This window comes from Chroicocephalus ridibundus, unplaced genomic scaffold (genome assembly GCF_963924245.1).
Source record: "Chroicocephalus ridibundus unplaced genomic scaffold, bChrRid1.1 SCAFFOLD_757, whole genome shotgun sequence".
In the NCBI taxonomy this organism is placed as follows: Eukaryota; Metazoa; Chordata; class Aves; order Charadriiformes; family Laridae; genus Chroicocephalus; species Chroicocephalus ridibundus.
Window position 1 is genome coordinate 457 of NW_026961565.1, and position 18,641 is coordinate 19,097.

Consider the following 18,641-nt stretch of genomic DNA (forward strand, 5'->3'; position numbering starts at 1 on the left):
CCTTGGCCGTCGGTAGCCTTAGCCACCTGTACCCCTAGCCACCGGCAGCCTTGGCCACCTGTAGTTGGTCGCCCGTAGCCTTGGCCACCGGTAGCCTTGGTTGCCTATAGTTTGGTCGCCTGTTGCCCCCCATTGCCTACAATGTGGTTGCCTGTAGCCTTGGCCGTCGGTAGCCTTAGCCACCTGTACCCCTAGCCACTCGGCAGCCTTGGCCACCTGTAGTTTGGTCGCCCGTAGCCTTGGCCACCGGTAGCCTAGGTTGCCTATAGTTTGGTCGCCTGTTGCCCCCATTGCCTACAGTGTGGTTGCCTGTAGCCTTGGCCCGTCGGTAGCCTTGGCCGCCGGTACCCCTAGCCACTGGCAGCCTTGGCCACCTATAGTTCAGTTGCCCGTAGCCTTGGCCACCGGTAGCCTAGGTCGCCTATAGTTTGGTCGCCTGTTGCCCCCATTGCCTACAACTTGGTCGCCTGCAGCCTTGACCATCGGTAGCCTTGGCCGCCTGTACCCCTAGCCACCGGTAGCCTTGGCCACCTATGACTTGGTCGCCAGTACCCTCGACCACCTATAGCTTGGTCGCCGGTAGCCACGCTTGCCTACAGTTCGGTCGCCTGTTGCCTCCATCGCCTACAACTCGGTCACCCGGAGCCTTGGCTGTCGGTAGCCACCATCACCTAGAGCTCAGCCACCTCCAACCCGGCACCTCGGTCGCTTGTACGTCTCCTCCCCTCTCCTCCCCCCCCCTCCCCCCCCGGCCTGTACTTACCTGGGGGCCCCCCCCCGGGCCCGGGGCCGGCCGGGCTGCGGTTGGGAGGTTGGACATGCGGTTGGAGGGGGGAAGGGGGGGCGGCGGCGGGGGGTACTCACAGTGCATGTCCCGCTCGTGCTCGTACTCGATGAAGGCGTAGCCGCGCGGCTTCCCGGAGCGCTTGTTGTACACCATGTAGATCTGCGCGTTCCGAAGAAAAGGTGAAAAAAGGGAAGCCTCGCCCACGCCGTCCCCCCCCGCCAAGAAGGGGGTTTGGGGGGGTGTCAGGGGGGTGTCGGTGGTGTATGTGGTGGGGGGGGGGGAACCCCCGCGCTCACCCGCTTGATGGGGCCGTAGACCTCGAATTCGCGTCGCAGCTTCGACTCCGTCGTGTCGTAGTTCTGTCGGGGGGGGGAAGGAAAAAGCGGGGGTTGCGTCCAAATTGCAGGGGTCACAGGGATTGGGGGGTGCCCCACAGATTTTGGGGGGGGGGCCCACAGATTGTTGGGTGCCCACCCTTAAAACTGAGAGAGATCTCCATAGATTAGGGGACAGCCCCATAGATCAGAGGGGGCCCCAAGGATTTGGAAGACCCCCTTCGGTGTAGTGGGGGGGGCCCCACGGATTAGGGGGACCCCCATAGATTAGGGGGGACCCCAAAGATTGGGGGAGGCCCCCAGGACAGGGGGGAGCCCCCAGGATTGGGAGGGGAGCCCCATAGATCACAGGAGAGGCCCATACATTAGAGATGACCCCGAGGATAAGGGGGACCCCTTTGGGGGGGGGACACCCCAAGGATTAGGGGACCCCCATAGATTAGGGGGGGACCCAAAGATTGGGGAGGTCCCCAGGACAGGGGGGACCCCCCCAGGATTGGAGGGGAGCCCCACAGATTACAGGAAAGGCCCATAGATTAGAAAGGACCCCAAGGATAAGGGGGACCCCAAGGATAAGGGGGACCCCAAGGATAAGGGGGACCCCCTTCGGGGGGAACCCCAAGGATTAGGGGCCCCCCATAGATTAAGGGGGAACCCCAAAGATTGGGAGAGGCCCCCAGGGACGTGGGGGACCCCTCAAGACTTGGGGGGAGCCCCATAGATTAGAAAAGGCCCCAAGGATTTGGCAGACCCCCCCCAGATTGGGGGGGAGGGGGGTGAACCCCAAGGATGAGGGGAGAGCCCCACAGATTAAAGGAGGACCCCAAAAAAAGTGGGGGACCCCCAAGGATTGGGGGGAGCCCCATAGATTAGCAGAGGACCCCAAAGATCGGGGGGAGCTCACTCACCACTCTGGCCACGAAGAGGGTCTTGAAGGCGTCTCCTTGGGCGTTGGGGTCGTTGTGGGGATCCCTGGTGGGGGGGGGGCAAGAGGAAAAGGGGGGGTCGGGAGGGGTCAGAGGAAAAGGGGGGGGTTCAGGGCGGGGTGAGAGAAAAAAGGGGGATCCCCCCCCCGCCCCAGGAGCCCCCCCAAACTTACACATCTTGAGCTCGCTCTCCACCTCCTGCTGCCTTCGCTCGATCTTCTCCCGCCGCTGTTTTGGGGGGGTGGGGGGGGGGGGAAGGGAGCCAAAAAAAAAGGGGGGGAGGGGTGTGACCTCAGGGGAGCCCCCAGACCCCCCCAAAACCTGGGAGGGGTCCCTAAAATCCAAGGGGGATCCCTAAAATCCAGGAGGATCCCCTAAAACCTGAGAGAGGGGAGGAGGGCCAGCCCCGTACCCCCAAAAACTGCATTGGGGTCAGGATTTGGGGGGGGGGGGGGCGGGCAACTGTCAGTTTTGGGCCCCCCCCCCCATCATCCCCAGCCCCACGGCCGAGGGAGCTGCACCCCACAGCGGGCTCTGCACCCCATTTTTTTTTTTCGGGGGGGCGGGAATCGGGACGTACCTTCCGTTCCATGCGTTCCTCCCGCGTCTCAGCGCGGGTCGGCGGTGGGGGGGGCATCACGGGGGTCCCTGTGGGGAGATGTGGGGGTGAAGTGGTGGGGGGGCGGGGGGGTTGAGGGGGTGCTGGAGGTGGGGGGGGCGGGGGGGGGGGGGCTACCTCGAACTCGCGGATGTAGGGGGCGATGCCGCTGTAGGGCTGGTTGTGGTGCTTCTCGTGGGGCAGCTTCTCCAGGGGGGGCAGGTAGGGGATGGGGTCCCGGGGGGCCAAAAGGGCCAAGAGGTTGGGGGGCAGGAACTGCGTCATCGTGGGGCCGTCTGGGGGGGGGGGGAGGGACACAGTGGGGGGGTCAGCACCCCCCATATACTCCCCCCCCCCGCCCAAACCCCGTACCCCCACTGAAGCCCCATAGAACCTCCCCGGAGCCCCCAGCCCCATACCAGCCCCCCCCCCACCCCCCAGACCCCAATAACCCCCCCCAGTCCAATCCCCCCCCTTCCAGCCCCACACCGATGCCCCCCCCGAACCCTCCAGCCCCACACCGATCCCTCCGAGAGCCCATAACCCCACACCGGAACCCTCCCCAGCCCCAAACCACCCCCCCATAACCCCACAGTAGGCCCCCCCCCACCCCCCCATAACCCCACGTGCCCCCCCCAGCCCCTCATAACCCTACACCAGGCGCCCCACTGACCCCCATAAACTCCCACAGCCCCACACCAGCCCCCCCTCAGGCCTGCTCTGCCCCATAACCAAACACTGGACACCCCCCGAAGCCCCATAACCCCCCAACTGACCCCCTCGGCTCCCTATAACCCCACAGCGGGCCCCTCAGGCCCCCCGCAGTCCCACACCTGACCCCCCCCCGGGACCCCATGACCCCCCAGCGACTCCCCCAGCCCCACACCTGACCCCTGCGGAACGCCCAGGCCCCCGTAACCCCACACCTGACACCCCCCACACCCCCATAATCCCACATCGGGACCCCCCCAGGCCTCACACCTGACTCCCCCGGAACCCCATAACCCCACACCGATCCCCCCCAGCCCCACACCTGACCCCCCCCCAGGGCTCCCAGGCCCCACCGCCCCCCCACCCCAGGCCCACACCGGGGCCCATCCCCTCACCAGGCCCTTCCCGCCCCCCCCAGGCCCCTCTCCTCCCCCAGCCCCCCCACCATGGACCCTTCCCCTCCCCCCCCCCACCCACGACCACCCCCCCCCCCCCCCCCCCGCCCCGCCCCTCGTGACACCGCCCCCCCCCCCCCCCCGGTCACGGACCCCTCGGGCGCTCGCGCTCCCTCCGCCCGCTCGGGCCTGGCCGCTCCGCGCCGCTCTGCGCACGCGCGGCCGCAGCACCGCGGCGGGAGCCGGGACTCGTTGCGGCGGAGGAGGAAGGGGCGGAGCCAGCGGGAGGGAGGAGCGAGGCTTGCGCGGCGAAAGCGCGAGGCAGATCCCTCCGCCGGGGCGCGGGGAGGGGAGGGGGGGGGAGAAAGAGTCCCCGCCGTAGCGACGGGGAGGCCCCGCCCCCCCCAGCCCCGCCATAGCAACGGGGAGGGGACACGCCGCCATAGCAACCGGGAGAGCGGCTCGGGGGTCTCCTAGCAACCGGGGGTGTGTGTGTGGGGGGGCAACCCCGTCTCATTGTCATAGCAACCGGGGTGACACCCCCCCCACCACCCCTCCCTCCCATGGCAACCAGGGGGACACCCCGTTTCGTTGTCATAGCAACCAGGGTGACACACACACACACCCCTCCACACACACCCTCCGGTCCTTGCCACAGAATCCGGGGTGTCACCCCCTGTCCCTGCCCCACAACAACCGGGGGCGACACCCCCATCCCCCCCCCCCCCCCCCGCCGTTGCCATAGCAACCGGGATGTCACCCTTTTTTTTCGTTGCCATAGCAACCGGGAGGTGACGAGCGGTGTCGCCTCCCCCCCCCCCGACGGTCCCATAGCAACCAGGCTGTCTCCCTGTGCCGTTGCCATAGCAACTGGGGGTGACACCCCACCCCCCCACCCCCCCCCCCGTGTCCCTGCCGTAGCAACCGGGGAGACAACACCGTGCCGTTGCCATAGCAACCAGGGTGACACAACCCCCTCCCCATAGCAACCAGGGTGACACCTCTTTTTGTTGCCGTAGCAACCGGGGGGGGCGGGGGGGGGGTGGTGGTGTGTGTGACACCCCCACCCCCCCCATCACCCCGTAGCAAGCGGGGTGTCCCCCCCTCCCCATCCCATCCCCAGCCATGAGGGTGACAACAGCGTGCCGTTGCCATGGCAACGAGGATGACACACCCACCCCACCCCCCCCCCATCACCCCACAGCAACCAGGGTGACACCCCCCCCCCCCTTCCCCCCCCCCCCCCGCCTCGTTGTCGCCATGGGGGGCTGACACGGCCTCGGACACCTGGGTCCCCTCCTTGGGGACAGCGGGTGACAAGGGGGGGGGGGGGGGCAGGGCCCGGAGAGGACCCAGGCGTCCGGGCACCCACCTCCCCCCCCCCCCAACCCCCCCCCCACCCCGTTATTTTTAGCCCGCGGGGGGGAACCCGACACCGCGGGGCCACCCTGTTTACGGGACGGCGGCGGTGACAGCGGGACGGCGGGGTCGGGGACACCCGGTGACGGGGGACAGGGGTTGGGGACACCCCAGGGGACGGGGGGGGACACCCAGGGACAGGGGTTGGGGACACCCAGTGACAGGGGGGGACACCCGGTGAAGGGTGACAGGGATTGGGAACACCCAGTGACAGGGGTTGGGGGCACCCGGGTGACAAGGGGACAGTGGTTGGGGACAGCCGGGTGACAGGGGGGGACAGCCGGTGAAGGGTGACAGGGGTTGGGGACACCTGGGGGGACACACCTGGTGACAAGGGGACAGTGGTCGGGGACACCCAGTGAAGGGTGACAGGGGTTGGGGACACCTGAGCGTCAGGGGGGGGGACACCTGGTGACAGGGGTCGGGGACACCCGGTGACGGGGCGGGGGATGCCCTGGTGACAGGGGGACGGTGGTGTTGGGGACACCCGGTGATCGGGGTTGGGGACACCCGGTGACGGGTGACGGCAGGTTCGGGGGTGCCCCGGTGACAGGAGACCCACAGCCAGAGGAGGCCTGGGGGGTCCTGGAGGGAGGGGGGGTGACCCGGTAACACAAGGGGGGACCCTGTGGGACCCCCAAAGACTTTGGGGGTGCCCCATATCTGTAGGGGCCCTGTGGGACCCCCAAGCACCTTGAGGTTCCTCCATCGCCGTAGGGTTCCTGTGGGACCCCCAAGTGTTTAGGGGGTGCCCCACATCTCTGGGGACCCCCCCAAGGACCTCGAGGGTCCCCCGAAGCTGTAGACCCCTCCAAGACCCCCAAGATTTTAGGGGGTGCCCCATATCTGTAGGGGTCCTGTGGGACCCCCAAGCACCTTGAGGGTCCTCCATCACCGCGGGGTTCCTGTGGGACCCCCAAAAGCTTAGGGGGTGCCCCATATCTGTAGGGTCCCCGTAGGACCCCCACGGACCTCGAGGGACCCCCGTAATCTGCCGACCCCCTGTAGGACCTCGAGGTTCCTCCAACTCTGTAAACCCCATCGGACCCCCAAGGACCTTGAAGGTCCCCCAACATTGTAGACCCCCAAGAGTTTAGGGTCCCCCCCATATCTCTAGGGCCCTCGTGGGACCCCCAAGGATCTCGAGGGCCCCCCATTGCTGGAGACCCCCTGTGAGACCCCCAAGGATCTTGAGGGTCCCCCATATCTGTAGACCCCTTGCGGGACCTTCAACGACCTCCAAGATCCCCCAACGCTGTAGACCCCCAAGAGTTTAGGGGCCCCCCCATATCTCTAGGGCCCTTGTGGGACCCCCAAGAACCTTGAGGCCCCCCCCCCCCCCCAACCCGTTGACCCCCCTGTAGGACCTCGAGGTTCCTCCAACACTGTAGAGCCCTGAAGGACCCCCAAGGACCTTGAAGGTCCCCCAACGCCGTAGACCCCTAAGAGTTTAGGGGTCCCCCAGCTCCGTAGCCGCGCCCCACCCCCCACCCCCACCCCCACCCTGCCCTCGGGCCCATCCCCCCCTTCTTTCCCCCCCAGCGGGGGTCCCCCGGCCATGGGGGAACCGGTGGGCTGTTGCGAACGGGTGGCCATCAACGTGGCGGGGCGGCGGTTCGAGACCTTGGGGAGGACCCTCCTCCGTTTCCCCGACACCCTTTTGGGCGACCCCCGGCGCCGCCGCCGCTACTTCGACCCCCAACGCCGCGAGTATTTCTTCGACCGCCACCGGGGAGCCTTCGGCGCCGTCCTCTACTATTACCAATCGGGAGGAAGACTCCGCCGCCCGCCCGACGTCCCCTTAGACGTCTTCTTGGAAGAGTTACGTTTCTACCAGTTGGGAGCCGAAGCCGAAGGAAGGCTGCGCGAGGCCGAAGGCTTCGCGGTGGAGGTGGCCCAGCCTCTGCCCGGCGGGAGGTTGCAGCGCCGGGCGTGGCTGTTGTGCGAACACCCCGAGAGTTCGCCGGCCGCCCGCGCCGTGGCCTTGCTCTCCGTCCTCGTCATCCTCGTCTCCATCGTGGTCTTCTGCTTGGAGACCCTGCCCCAGTTCCGGGTCGGAGGGGAGGGGGCAGCTCAGGTGAGTGGCGGGTACGCGGTCTTCGGCCTCACCTTCCTCAGCCTCACCCTCCTCGGCCTCACCCTCACCATCCTCATCCCCACCCTTATGATTCTCAACCTAGTCGTCTTCATCCTCATGCTTCTGACCCTCAACCCCATCATCCTCATCCTCACCATCCTCATGATCCTCAACCTTTTCATCCTCGTCCTCGCCATCCTCATCCTCACCACCCTCATCCTCACCACCCTCATCCTCATCCTCATGATCCTCAACCTTTTCATCCTCACCCTCACCATCCTCATCCCCACCCTTATGATTCTCAACCTAGTCGTCTTCATCCTCATGCTTCTGACCCTCAACCTCATCATCCTCATCCTCACCACCCTCATGATCCTCAACCTTTTCATCCTCGTCCTCGCCATCCTCATCCTCGCCATCCTCATCCTCACCCTCATGATCCTCAACCTTTTCATCCTCATCCTCACCATCCTCATCCCCACCCTTATGATTCTCAACCTAGTCGTCTTCATCCTCATGCTTCTGACCCTCAACCTCATCATCCTCATCCTCACCATCCTCATGATCCTCAACGTTTTCATCCTCGTCCTCGCCACCCTCATCCTCACCACCCTCATCCTCATCCTCATGATCCTCAACCTCTTCATCCTCATCCTCGCCATCCTCATCCTCACCATCCTCATGATCCTCAACCTTTTCATCCTCGTCCTCGCCATCCTCATCCTCCCCATCCTCAGCACCTTCATCCTCACCACGCTCCTCCTCAACCTTGTCATCCTCATCCTCCCCATCCTTGGTATCCTCAGCCTCCCCTTCCTCATCCTCACCATCCTCAGCTTCACCCTTATGATCCTTAAACTCACCATCCTCATCCTCCCCATCCTCATCCTCCCCATCCTCAGTATCCTCAGCACCTTCCTCATCCTCACCACCTTCATCCTCGCCCTTAGGATCCTCCTCCTCACCATCCTCATCCTCACCATCCTCATCCTCACTCTTACCATCCTCAACCTCCTCATCCTCACCATCCTTGGTATCTTCAGCCCCACCCTCCTCATCCTCACTTTCTTCATCCTCAGCCTCATCATCCTCATCCACACAATCTCCTTTCCCACCATCCTCATCCGCATGATTCTCAGCCCCATCACCCTCATCCTCACCATCTTCATCCTCACCATGCTCAACTTCATCATCCTCATCCTCACCATCCTTTGTATCCTCAGCCCCACCTTCCTCATCCTCACCATCTTCCTCCTCACTTATGATGCTCCACCTCATCATCCTCCTCCCCATCCTCATCCTCTTCATTCTCATCCTCCCCATCCTCGACGTCATCCTCCTCCCCATCCTCCTCTTCATCGTCTCCATCCCCACCCTCCTCCTCCCCATCCTCAACCTCATCATCCGCATTTTCATCCTCACCATCTTCATCATCGTCGTTCTCACCATCGTCATCCTCACCACTGTCGTTATCCTCTTCCTTCTCTTGCTTGTCACCATCGTCATCGTCATCTTTATTCTCCTCGTCCTCCTCCATCTTCTCCATTTTTTTCTCATCACAACTTTTCTCATAATCTTCATCATCATCATCCTCGTCTTTTTGTTCCTCACTCTTTTTGTCAGCCTCCTCCTCCTCCTCCTCTTCCTCCCGCCTGGAGACTCCGCTTCAGTTCCAGCCTGGGAGCCCTCGCTGCAAATGAGTTCCCCCCCCGCAAATCTTCCTCATCGTCCCCACCATCCTCATCATCACCGTCCTCATCCTTGCCATCCTCATCCTCTTGATCACCCTCCTCCTCGTCACCACTCCTCCTCTTCATCTTCACGCTTCTCAACCTTCTCATCACCAACATCTTCAACCTTCCTTTCATTGTGTTTCTTTTCTTTATCCTCTTATCGTCATCATCTTCATCACTCCCTTCACATCTTTTTTCATTTCTGCTTTTCTTCCTATTTTCCCATTCTTCCTCATCATCTTCAGCCCTTCATCATCCTCCTTTCCTCCATCTCTCATCACTAATGTCCTCGTCATCCCCATCATCCTCCTTCAGCTTCTCATCATCATATTCCCTTCTTAGCCGCTTCCTCGTCGTCCTCATCCTCCTCATCATCATCCTTATCATTGTTCTCATTCTTTTTATTCTTATTTTTCTTTTCATCATCATCATCACCATCATTTTCCATTTTTTTCGTCCTCTTCCTTCTTCGTTGTCTTAGTCCTTCTCTTCCTCCTTTTCTTTTTTATTCTTCTCCTCCTCATCTTCATCATTTTGCTCTTCCTATTCCTGCTATTCCTTGTTGTCATTCTTCTGTTTCTCCTCCTCTTCCTCTTCCTCTTCCTCCTCCTCTTCCTCTTCCTCGTCCTCCTCCTCTTTCTCTGCTCCTACTCTTCCTCGTTTTCTTTCTCTTTCTCCTCTTCTTCCTCCTTCTCTTTCTCTGCCCCTACCCTTTCTCCTCTTCTTCCTCTGCTCACGCTCTTCTTTTTCTTCTTGCTCTTCCTCCTCTTCTTCCTCCTTCCCCTCCTTCTCCATCTCCTGGGGCCCAGGCATTTGGGTGGGCTCTACCCCCCATATAAATCCATTGTGGGTGGTGGGTCTGGGGGTCTGGGTGGGCTCTAACCCCATCCATCACCCCAGGGAGGGCACCCAACCATCTGGGTGGGCTCTAACCCTCCACGACCCACGGCGGGTGGTGGATCTGGGGGTCTGGGTGGGCTCTGAACCCTAGTGACCCACGGCGGGTGGTGGATCTGAGGGTCTGGGTGGGCTCTGAACCCTAGTGACCCACGGCGGGTGGTGGATCTGGGGGTCTGGGTGGGCTCTAACCCCATTGACCCACGGTGGGTGGTGGATCTGGGGGTCTGGGTGGGCTCTAACCCCTGTGACCCACGGTGGGTGGTGGATCTGGGGGTCTGGGTGGGCTCTGACCCCCAGTGACCCACGGTGGGTGGTGGATCTGGGGGGCTGGGTGGGCTCTAAACCCATTGACCCACGGTGGGTGGTGGATCTGGGGGTCTGGCTGGGCTCTGACCCCCATTCCCCCACGGTGGGTGGTGGTTCTGGGGGTCTGGGTGGGCTCTGACCCCCATTCCCCCACGGTGGGTGGTGGATCTGGGGGTCTGGGTGGGCTCTAACCCCATTGACCCACGGCGGGTGGTGGATCTGGGGGTCTGGGTGGGCTCTGGCCCCCATTGACCCACGGTGGGTGGTGGATCTGGGGGTCTGGGTGGGTTCTAACCCCATTGACCCACGGTGGGTGGTGGATCTGGGGGTCTGGGTGGGCTCTAACCCCATTGACCCACGGTGGGTGGTGGATCTGGGGGTCTGGGTGGGCTCTAACCCCATTGACCCACGGCGGGTGGTGGATCTGGGGGTCTGGGTGGGCTCTAACCCCATTGACCCACAGTGGGTGGTGGATCTGGGGGGCTGGGTGGGCTCTGGCCCCCATTGACCCACGGTGGGTGGTGGATCTGGGGGTCTGGGTGGGCTCTAACCCCCACTGACCCACGGTGGGTGGTGGATCTGGGGGTCTGGGTGGGCTCTGACCCCATTGACCCACGGTGGGTGGTGGATCTGGGGGTCTGGCTGGGCTCTGGCCCCCATTGACCCACGGTGGGTGGTGGATCTGGGGGTCTGGGTGGGCTCTAACCCCCAGTGACCCACGGTGGGTGATGGATCTGGGGGTCTGGGTGGGCTCTAACCCCATTGACCCACGGTGGGTGGTGGATCTGGGGGTCTGGGAGGGCTCTAACCCCATTGACCCACGGCGGGTGGTGGATCTGGGGGGCTGGGTGGGCTCTGACCCCCATTGACCCACGGTGGGTGGTGGGTCTGGGGGTCTGGGTGGGCTCTAACCCCATCGACCCACGGTGGGTGGTGGATCTGGGGGTCTGGCTGGGCTCTGACCCCCATTCCCCCGCGGTGGGCCGTGGATCTGGGGGTCTGGCTGGGCTCTGACCCCCAGTGACCCACGGTGGGTGGTGGATCTGGGGGTCTGGGCGGGCTCTGACCCCCATTGACCCACGGCGGATGGTGGATCTGGGGGTCTGGGCGGGCTCTAACCCCATTGACCCACGGTGGGTGGTGGATCTGGTGGTCTGGGTGGGCTCTGACCCCCAGTGACCCACGGTGGGTGGTGGATCTGGGGGTCTGGGCGGGCTCTGACCCCCATTGACCCACGGCGGGTGGTGGATCTGGGGGTCTGGCTGGGCTCTAACCCCATTGACCCACGGCGGATGGTGGACCCGGGGGGTCTGGGCGATCTCTGCCCCCCACCCCCCCTCCCGGTGTCCACCCCCCGCACCCCCTAACCCTTCCCCCCCCCCCCATATCTCCCTCCCCAGACCCCAGACCCCGTCTCCGCCCCCCTCAACGCCTCCTCCCCGCCCCCGCTGCCGCCCCCGACCGCGTCCCCCCCGCCGCGGGGCAGCCTGACCGACCCCTTCTTCGTGGTGGAGACCGTCTGCATCTGCTGGTTCTCCCTGGAGCTGCTCGTTCGCCTTTTGGCCAGTCCCAGCAAAACCGCCTTCTTCCGCAACGCCATGAACCTCATCGACTTGGTAGCCATCGCCCCTTATTTCGTAGCCCTGGGGACGGAATTAGCCCGGCAGCGGGGCGTGGGCCAACCCGCCATGTCCCTGGCCATCCTCCGCGTCATCCGTCTGGTGCGGGTTTTCCGGGTGTTCAAGTTATCCCGCCATTCCACCGGCCTGCAGATCTTGGGCCAGACGCTGCGGGCCAGCATGAGGGAGCTGGGGCTCCTCATCTTCTTCCTCCTCATCGGCGTCGTCCTCTTCTCCAGCGCCGTCTACTTCGCCGAGGCCGAAGACGCCGCCACCTCCTTCACCTCCATCCCCCAGGCCTTCTGGTGGGCCGTGGTCACCATGACCACGGTGGGCTACGGGGACATGGCCCCCGTCACCGTCGGGGGGAAGCTGGTGGGGTCCCTCTGCGCCATCGCCGGCGTCCTCACCATCTCCCTCCCCGTCCCCGTCATCGTCTCCAACTTCAGCTACTTCTACCGGCGGGAGCTGCGGGGGGAGGAGGGGGGGGAGTACGCCCCCGCCCCCCCCTGCCCCTACCACCCCCCGCCCCCCTCCCCCGGGCGGCCCCCCAAGGCCGGGGGGGAAGGGGGGGTGCTGGACGGGGAGGCGGGGGGGGGGGCAGGGGGGGAGGCTGGTCACCCAGGTGTGAGATTTGGGGGGGGGGGGGAGGGGGAGGGGAGGGGGGCACGAGGACGATCGGGGGGGGGGCAGGAGGGTAAATGAGCGGGCACGAGGACGCACGAGGACAATCGGGGGGGGCACGAGGGTAAATGAGCGGGCACGAGGACAATCGGGGGGGGCACGAGGATGCACGAGGACAAACGAGGGGGCACAAGGACAATCGGGGGGGCACGAGGGTAAATGAGGGGGCACGAGGACAATCAGGGGGGGCACGAGGACGCACGAGGACAATCGGGGGGGCACGAGGATGCACGAGGACAATCGGGGGGGCAGGAGGGTAAATGAGCGGGCACGAGGACGCACGAGGACAATCGGGGGGGCACGAGGATGCACAAGGACAATCGGGGGGGGCACAAGGACGCACGAGGACAAACGAGGGGGCACGAGGACAATCGGGGGGGCACGAGGGTAAATGAGGGGGCACGAGGGTAAGTGAGCGGGCACAAGGACGCACGAGGACGCACGAGGACAAACGAGGGGGCACGAGGACAATCGGGGGGGCACGGGGACAAACGAGGGGGCACGAGGAAAATCAGGGGGGCACGAGGGGGCACGAGGGTAAACGAGCGTGCGCAAGGGGGCACGGGGACAACCGGGGGGGCATGAGCGGGCACGAGGATGCACAAGGACAAACGAGGGGACACGAGGATAAATGAGGGCACACGAGGGTGCACGAGGACAATCGGGGGGCACGAGGACAATCGGGGGGCACGAGGATAAGTGAGCGCGTACAAGCGCACGAGGGGGCACGAGGACAAAGGAGGGGGCACGAGGACAACCCGGGGGGCACGAGGGGCCACGAGGATAAAGGAGCGTGCACAAGCATGCACGAGAACCAACGAGGGGGCACGAGTGGGCACAAGGACGAATGAGGGGGCACAACGACAAACGGGGGCGCACGAGGGCGCACGAGGACGGACAAGGGGGCACGACGGGGACGCGCGAAGAGACGTCAGGGCGCACAAGGACAAGCGCGCACGAGGGGGCCGCCGGCTGCACGAGGAAGCGCGGGGACAGGCGAGCGCGCAGAAGGACCCGTGAGCGTGCACGAGGGCGCACGAGGACACACGGTGATGCACGAGGACGCACGAGCATGCCCACGGCTGCAGGAGGACACACGAGGACACACGGGGGGGGTTGCACGAGGACGCACGAGCGCGGCCGTGGCTACACGAGGACGCACGAGGCCGCACGGGGGGGTGGGGGGGTGTTGCACGAGGCCGCAGGAGCACGCACGAGGAGACACGGGGGGGTGCAGGAGGGCGCACGTGGAGCCCCCCCTCCCCCAGCCAGGCTGTCGCACGAGCGGGTGCTCACACCAGCACCCTCCCCCCCACCTTGTCACACCCCACCCCCCCCCCCCCCCCGGCACCGTCTTGGGTTTCACCGGTGGCCGCGGTGGCATCCGGGAACCAGATCCCGCACGGACCCTCGTGCGACGCACGAGAGAGTGTGTGTGTGTGTGTATGGGGGGGGTGACACGACAACGGGACAAACACAGTGACACCGAGTGTCCCCTGCGCTCGCGGTGGCCCCCGGGGCCAATAAAGGTGACAGTTGGTGGCAGAGGGGGGGGTCACGGGGACCCTCATATGAGCCCGGGGGGGGTCACGGGGACCCTCGTGCAACGATGGGGGGGGGGGGGTCATGACGGTCCTTGTGTCAGAAGGAGGGGGGGTGTCATGGGGGCCCTTGTGCGAGGCCGGGGGGGGGGCACGAGGGTCCTCGTGCAGGGGGGTGGTCATGGGGATCCTCGTGTGAAGACGGGGGGGGGGGGTCACAGGGGTTCTCGTGCGAGGAGGGGGGGTCACAGGGACCCTCAGATGAGGCCGGGGGGGGTCACAGGGACCGTTGTGCAAGGATGGGGGGGGGTCACAAGGGTCGTCGTGCAAGAGAGGGGGGGGGTCACGGGGACCCTTGTGTGAGGACGGGGGGGGGGGGTCACGAGGGTCCTTGTGCGAGGGGGGGGGGGTCATAGGGACCCTCATACGAAGCCAGGGGGGTCACGGGGACCCTCGTGCGAGGCCGGGCCCGTCCTGGCTGTGGCTCCTGCTGAGGCTGCGGCCGGGGCTGGGGGGGGAGCCAGTCCCACCAGTGCCCCCTCCCAGTCCAAACCAGTCCCTCCCAGTGCCCCCCCCCACCCCCGGCACTTCACAGTTCCCCCCAGTCCCTTCCCCAGCCTCTCCCAGTCCCTCCCAGTGCCCCCCAGTACCCCCCCCAGCCTCTCCCACGCCCTCTCAGTCCCTCACAGTGTCCCCCAGCCCCTCCCAGTCCAAACCAGTGCCCCCCCAGCCTTTCCCAGTGCCTCCCAGTGCCTCCCAGTGCCCCCCAGTGATCCCCCCCGCCTCTCCCAGTCCTCCCCCAGTCCCTCCCAGTCTTTCCCACTTCCCCCTAACGCCCCCCCGTGCCCACCCCCCCCCTAGTGTCCCCCCCAGTCCCTCCCAGTCCCTCCCAGTGCCCCCCGGTCTTCCCCACCCTCCCCGGCAGCACCCGGCCCCCCGCCGGAGGACCGACCCCGCACTCCGCCGCCAGGGGGGCGCCATGGCGCCACCATCCACCGGAAGCGGCGGAGTGGAGAGACCGGAAGCGGCGGACGGGGGACCGGAAGCAGAGGACGGGGGACCGGAAGCGGCGGCTCTGGCCGGCGGAGCGGGAGCGGGAGCGGGAGCGGGAGCGGGAGCGATGCGGTGCGAGCTGCGGGGCGCGGGGGGGCCGGTGCCGCTGCCCGACGGCGAGACCGTGGTGCTGGGCCGGGGGCCGCTCACCGGCATCACCGACCGCAAGTGCTCCCGCGGCCAGGGTGCGTCCGGTACCGGGAACCCCCCGGGAGCCCTTCAGTGACTCCCGGGTACCCTCAGCCCCGGCCCCGGGAGCCACTCGGAACCCCCCAGTCTCCCCCTAGAACCAGCTCCGGGGCACCAGGAGCCCCCAGATCCCCCCTGGGCTCAGTCCCGGGACACCGGGCGCCCCTCAGGCCCCCGTCGGGACCCCCCAGTCTCCCCCCGAGACCGGGCCCCGGGGCACCGGCAGCCCCCAGACCCCCTCTGGGCTCACTCCCGGGGCACTGGGAGCCCCTCGGGAACCCCCAGACCCCCCCCTCCCGGGGCTCAGCCCCGGGGCATCGGCAGCCCCTCAGCGCCTCCCCGGGATCCCCCAGAGCCAGCCCCGGGGCACCGGCAGCCCCTCGGGACCCCCAGTCTCCCCCCAGACCCCCCCAGGCTCTATCCCGGGACACCGGGAGCCCCTCGGGACCCCCGGGACCCCCCAGTCTCCCCTCAGACGCCCCCCAGGCTCAATCCGCGGGACACCGGGAGCCCCTCCGGACCTCCCCCCACACACACCGAGGGACCGGGGACACCCCCTGGGCCCCCCCCCCCGGCCTTCTCCTGCATTGGGGGGGAGTCCCGGGGTCCCAATTTCTCACCCCCCCCGCCCCTTGCAGTGGAGATTGTGGCCAACTACGCCGAGGGCACGGCCCTGGTCACCCAGGTGGGGTTTGGGGGGGCCCTGGGGGTATGATGAGGGTCCTGGGGGGGGGGGTTGGGGGGGGGCTGGGGGAGCCTGAGGGGGATTTAGGGGGGGCCTAGGGGTCTTTAAGGGGGGCCTGGGGGGTGGTTGGGGGACGGCTGGGGGACGGGACTGGGAGGTTTGGGGGGGGGGGGGTCTGGGGGTCTTTGGGGGGGGCTGGGAGGTTTGGGGCGGGGGGGTCTTGGGGTCTTTGGGGGGGGGCTGGGAGGTTTGGGGGGGGGCTGGGGGTCTTTAAGGGGGGCCCTGAGGGGGTTTGGGGGGGCCAAAGGTGTTTTGGGGGGGGCCCTGGGGGCATAGTAAGGGGGTACGGAGGGCTTGGGGGGGGGCTGGGGGTATTGGGGGGGGGGCCCTGAGGCATTCGGGGGGGCCTAAGGGTGTTTGGGGGGGCTCTGTGGGGCTTCGGGGGGCCCTGAGAGGGGTCTGGGGGAGATTTGGGGGGGTTATGGGGCTTTTGGAGGGGGCTGGAGTTTGGGGGGGGGGGGGCTGGATGTAGGGGGGGGCCTGGGAGGGTCGTGGGGGTAGTGAGGGGCCCTGGGGGTGTTTGGAGAGGGGGGGGCAGGGGCAGTTGGGGGGCCCTGGGGGGTATTAAGGGGTGGGGGGGGCATTGGGGGGGCCCTGGGGGTGTTTGGGGAGGGGGGGGCGGGGGCTGTTGGGGGCCCCTGGGGGTTTTTAAGGGGTCCGGGGGGGTTTGGGGGGGGCACTGGGGGGGCCCTGGGGGGTGTTTGGGGGGGGGGATCATTTTAGGAGGGGGGGAATTGCGGGTCTCAGGGCAATTTGGGGGGGGGGCACGGGGCAAATTGGAGGGGGGGGGGTTTGCAGCAGCTGGGGGGGGATAAAGGTGTTAGGGGAGCGATTGATGGGGGGGGACCCCAGGGGTTTTTGGGACCCCCCTCTGACGCTATCTCCCCCCCCCCCCCCCCCCCCAACAGCGAGGCGTGAACCCCACTTCTGTGGGGGGGGCACCGCTGGGCCGGGGGGGTCGCGCCACCCTCCGCCCCGGCCAGACCCTCTGCTTGGTCAACGGCCTTTACCCCCACCAGCTCCACTTTGAGGGGTCCCCCCGCCCCCCGAAACGGCCCCCCCAGCAGCCCCCCCCCATCCCCCCCCCCCCACTCCGGGGGGGCCCCCCCAAACCTCTGTCCCCCCCCCGCGGCGCGTGGGAGCAGCACAGCTCCCTCCTCGTCTTCACCCCCCCCGGCCTGCTCCCCAGCGCTCAGGTACGTCCCCCCCCCGCCCTGTTTTGGGGGGCCCCCCCTTTATTTTTGGGGGACTTTTTTTTCAGGGGGTGGGGCAACCATTTTCCTGGGACCCCCCCCCTTTTTTTTTGGGGATGACCCTTAACTCCCCCGTGCCCCCCCCCCCCCAAGATCGCCGGCTTCGACCTGGACGGGACCCTCATCACCACCAAGTCGGGGAAGGTGTTTCCCACCGGCCCCGATGACTGGAGGTGAGGGGGGGGGACGGGGGGGGGGACAGGGGCACAGGAGGGTGGGGGGCGGTCCTGGGTGCTATTTTGGGGTGCCCCCCCCTCATTTCTATTCTCCCTTCCCTCCCCCCCGCCAGGATTTTGTACCCCGAGATCCCCAAGAAGCTGAAGCAGCTGCAGAGCGATGGGTATAAGGTAGACCCCCCCGCCCCCCCAGGACCCCCCATGGGGCCCCCCCCAAACCCTGTGACCCCCCCACCCACCCCAATGACCCCTCGGGCCCCCCCCCAAACCCTGTGTGGCCCCCCCCCCCCCTCCAAAACCCATTGAGCCCCCCACTGGGGGCCCCCCAGGAGCCAGCTGACCCCCTTCCGCTCCCCCTGGAACCCCCCCAGGCCCCCCCCGCAAGATGCCACTGAACCCCACCCCCCCCCGGCCCCCCCCCAAACCCCACTGACACCCTCCTTTTGCCCCCCCCAACGCCACTCACTAAACCCCCTCAGAACCCCACTGATCCCTTGGCCCCCCCCCCCGCAAACCCCACTGACACCCCCAGGGCCCCCCAAACCCCCCTGACCCCCCCTTTTTGCCCCCCCGACCTCCTAAACCCCCCCCACAGCCCCCCCAAACCCCACTGACCCCCCCTTTTTGCCCCCCCGACCTCCTCAACCCCCCCAAACTCCATTGACCCCCCCATTTGCATCCCCCAGACCTCCTAAACCCCCCCAGAGCCCCCCCAAACCCCACTGACCCCCCCTTTTTGCATCCCCCAGACCCCCTAAACCCCCCAGAGCCCCCCCAAACCCCACTGACCCCCCCTTTTTGCATCCCCCAGACCCCCTAAACCCCCCCAGAGCCCCCCCCAAACCCCACTGACCCCCCCTTTTTGCCCCCCCCCGACCTCCTAACCCCCCCCCAGACCCTCCAAACCCCACTGACCCCCCCTTTTTGCCCCCCCCCCGACCTTCTAACCCCCCCCCCAGACTCTCCAAACCTCACTGACACCCCCCGCCAGGGCCCTCCGTCTCCCTCTGGGCTCCCCCCAGACCCCCCAAACCCCACTGACCCCCCCCTTTTTGCCCCACCCACCCCAGACCCCACTGACCGCCCCCCCCCCCGGCTTTTTTTGCCCCCCCCCCCCCCCAGCTCGTCGTCTTCACCAACCAACTGGGCATCTCCCGCGGCCGCCTGCGCCCCGAGCAGTTCAAGGCCAAGGTG

At 66.5% G+C, this 18,641-nt stretch overlaps 2 protein-coding genes across 2 annotated transcripts; one reads left to right on the forward strand and one right to left on the reverse strand.

The window, feature by feature from the left end:
- Positions 1–257: 257 nt before the first annotated feature.
- On the reverse strand, positions 258–4,250 carry LOC134509486 (U1 small nuclear ribonucleoprotein 70 kDa-like). The gene is given in 8 exon segments (XM_063322033.1): positions 258–946; positions 1,084–1,146; positions 2,031–2,094; positions 2,221–2,276; positions 2,629–2,676; positions 2,678–2,696; positions 2,786–2,942; positions 3,906–4,250. Coding segments are annotated over 7 exon segments (675 nt in total). The 5' UTR covers positions 2,932–2,942; positions 3,906–4,250; the 3' UTR covers positions 258–667.
- Positions 4,251–5,597: 1,347 nt separating this feature from the next.
- Positions 5,598–18,632, forward strand: LOC134509485 (potassium voltage-gated channel subfamily A member 7-like; the record flags this gene model as incomplete). The annotated part of the gene is made up of 7 exons (XM_063322031.1): positions 5,598–7,248; positions 11,588–12,379; positions 14,957–15,278; positions 15,912–15,958; positions 17,365–17,444; positions 17,561–17,618; positions 18,570–18,632. Coding segments are annotated over exons 1-7 (1,881 nt in total), but the record flags the coding sequence as incomplete, so codon positions are not given.
- Between the last annotated feature and the right edge of the window lie 9 nt (positions 18,633–18,641).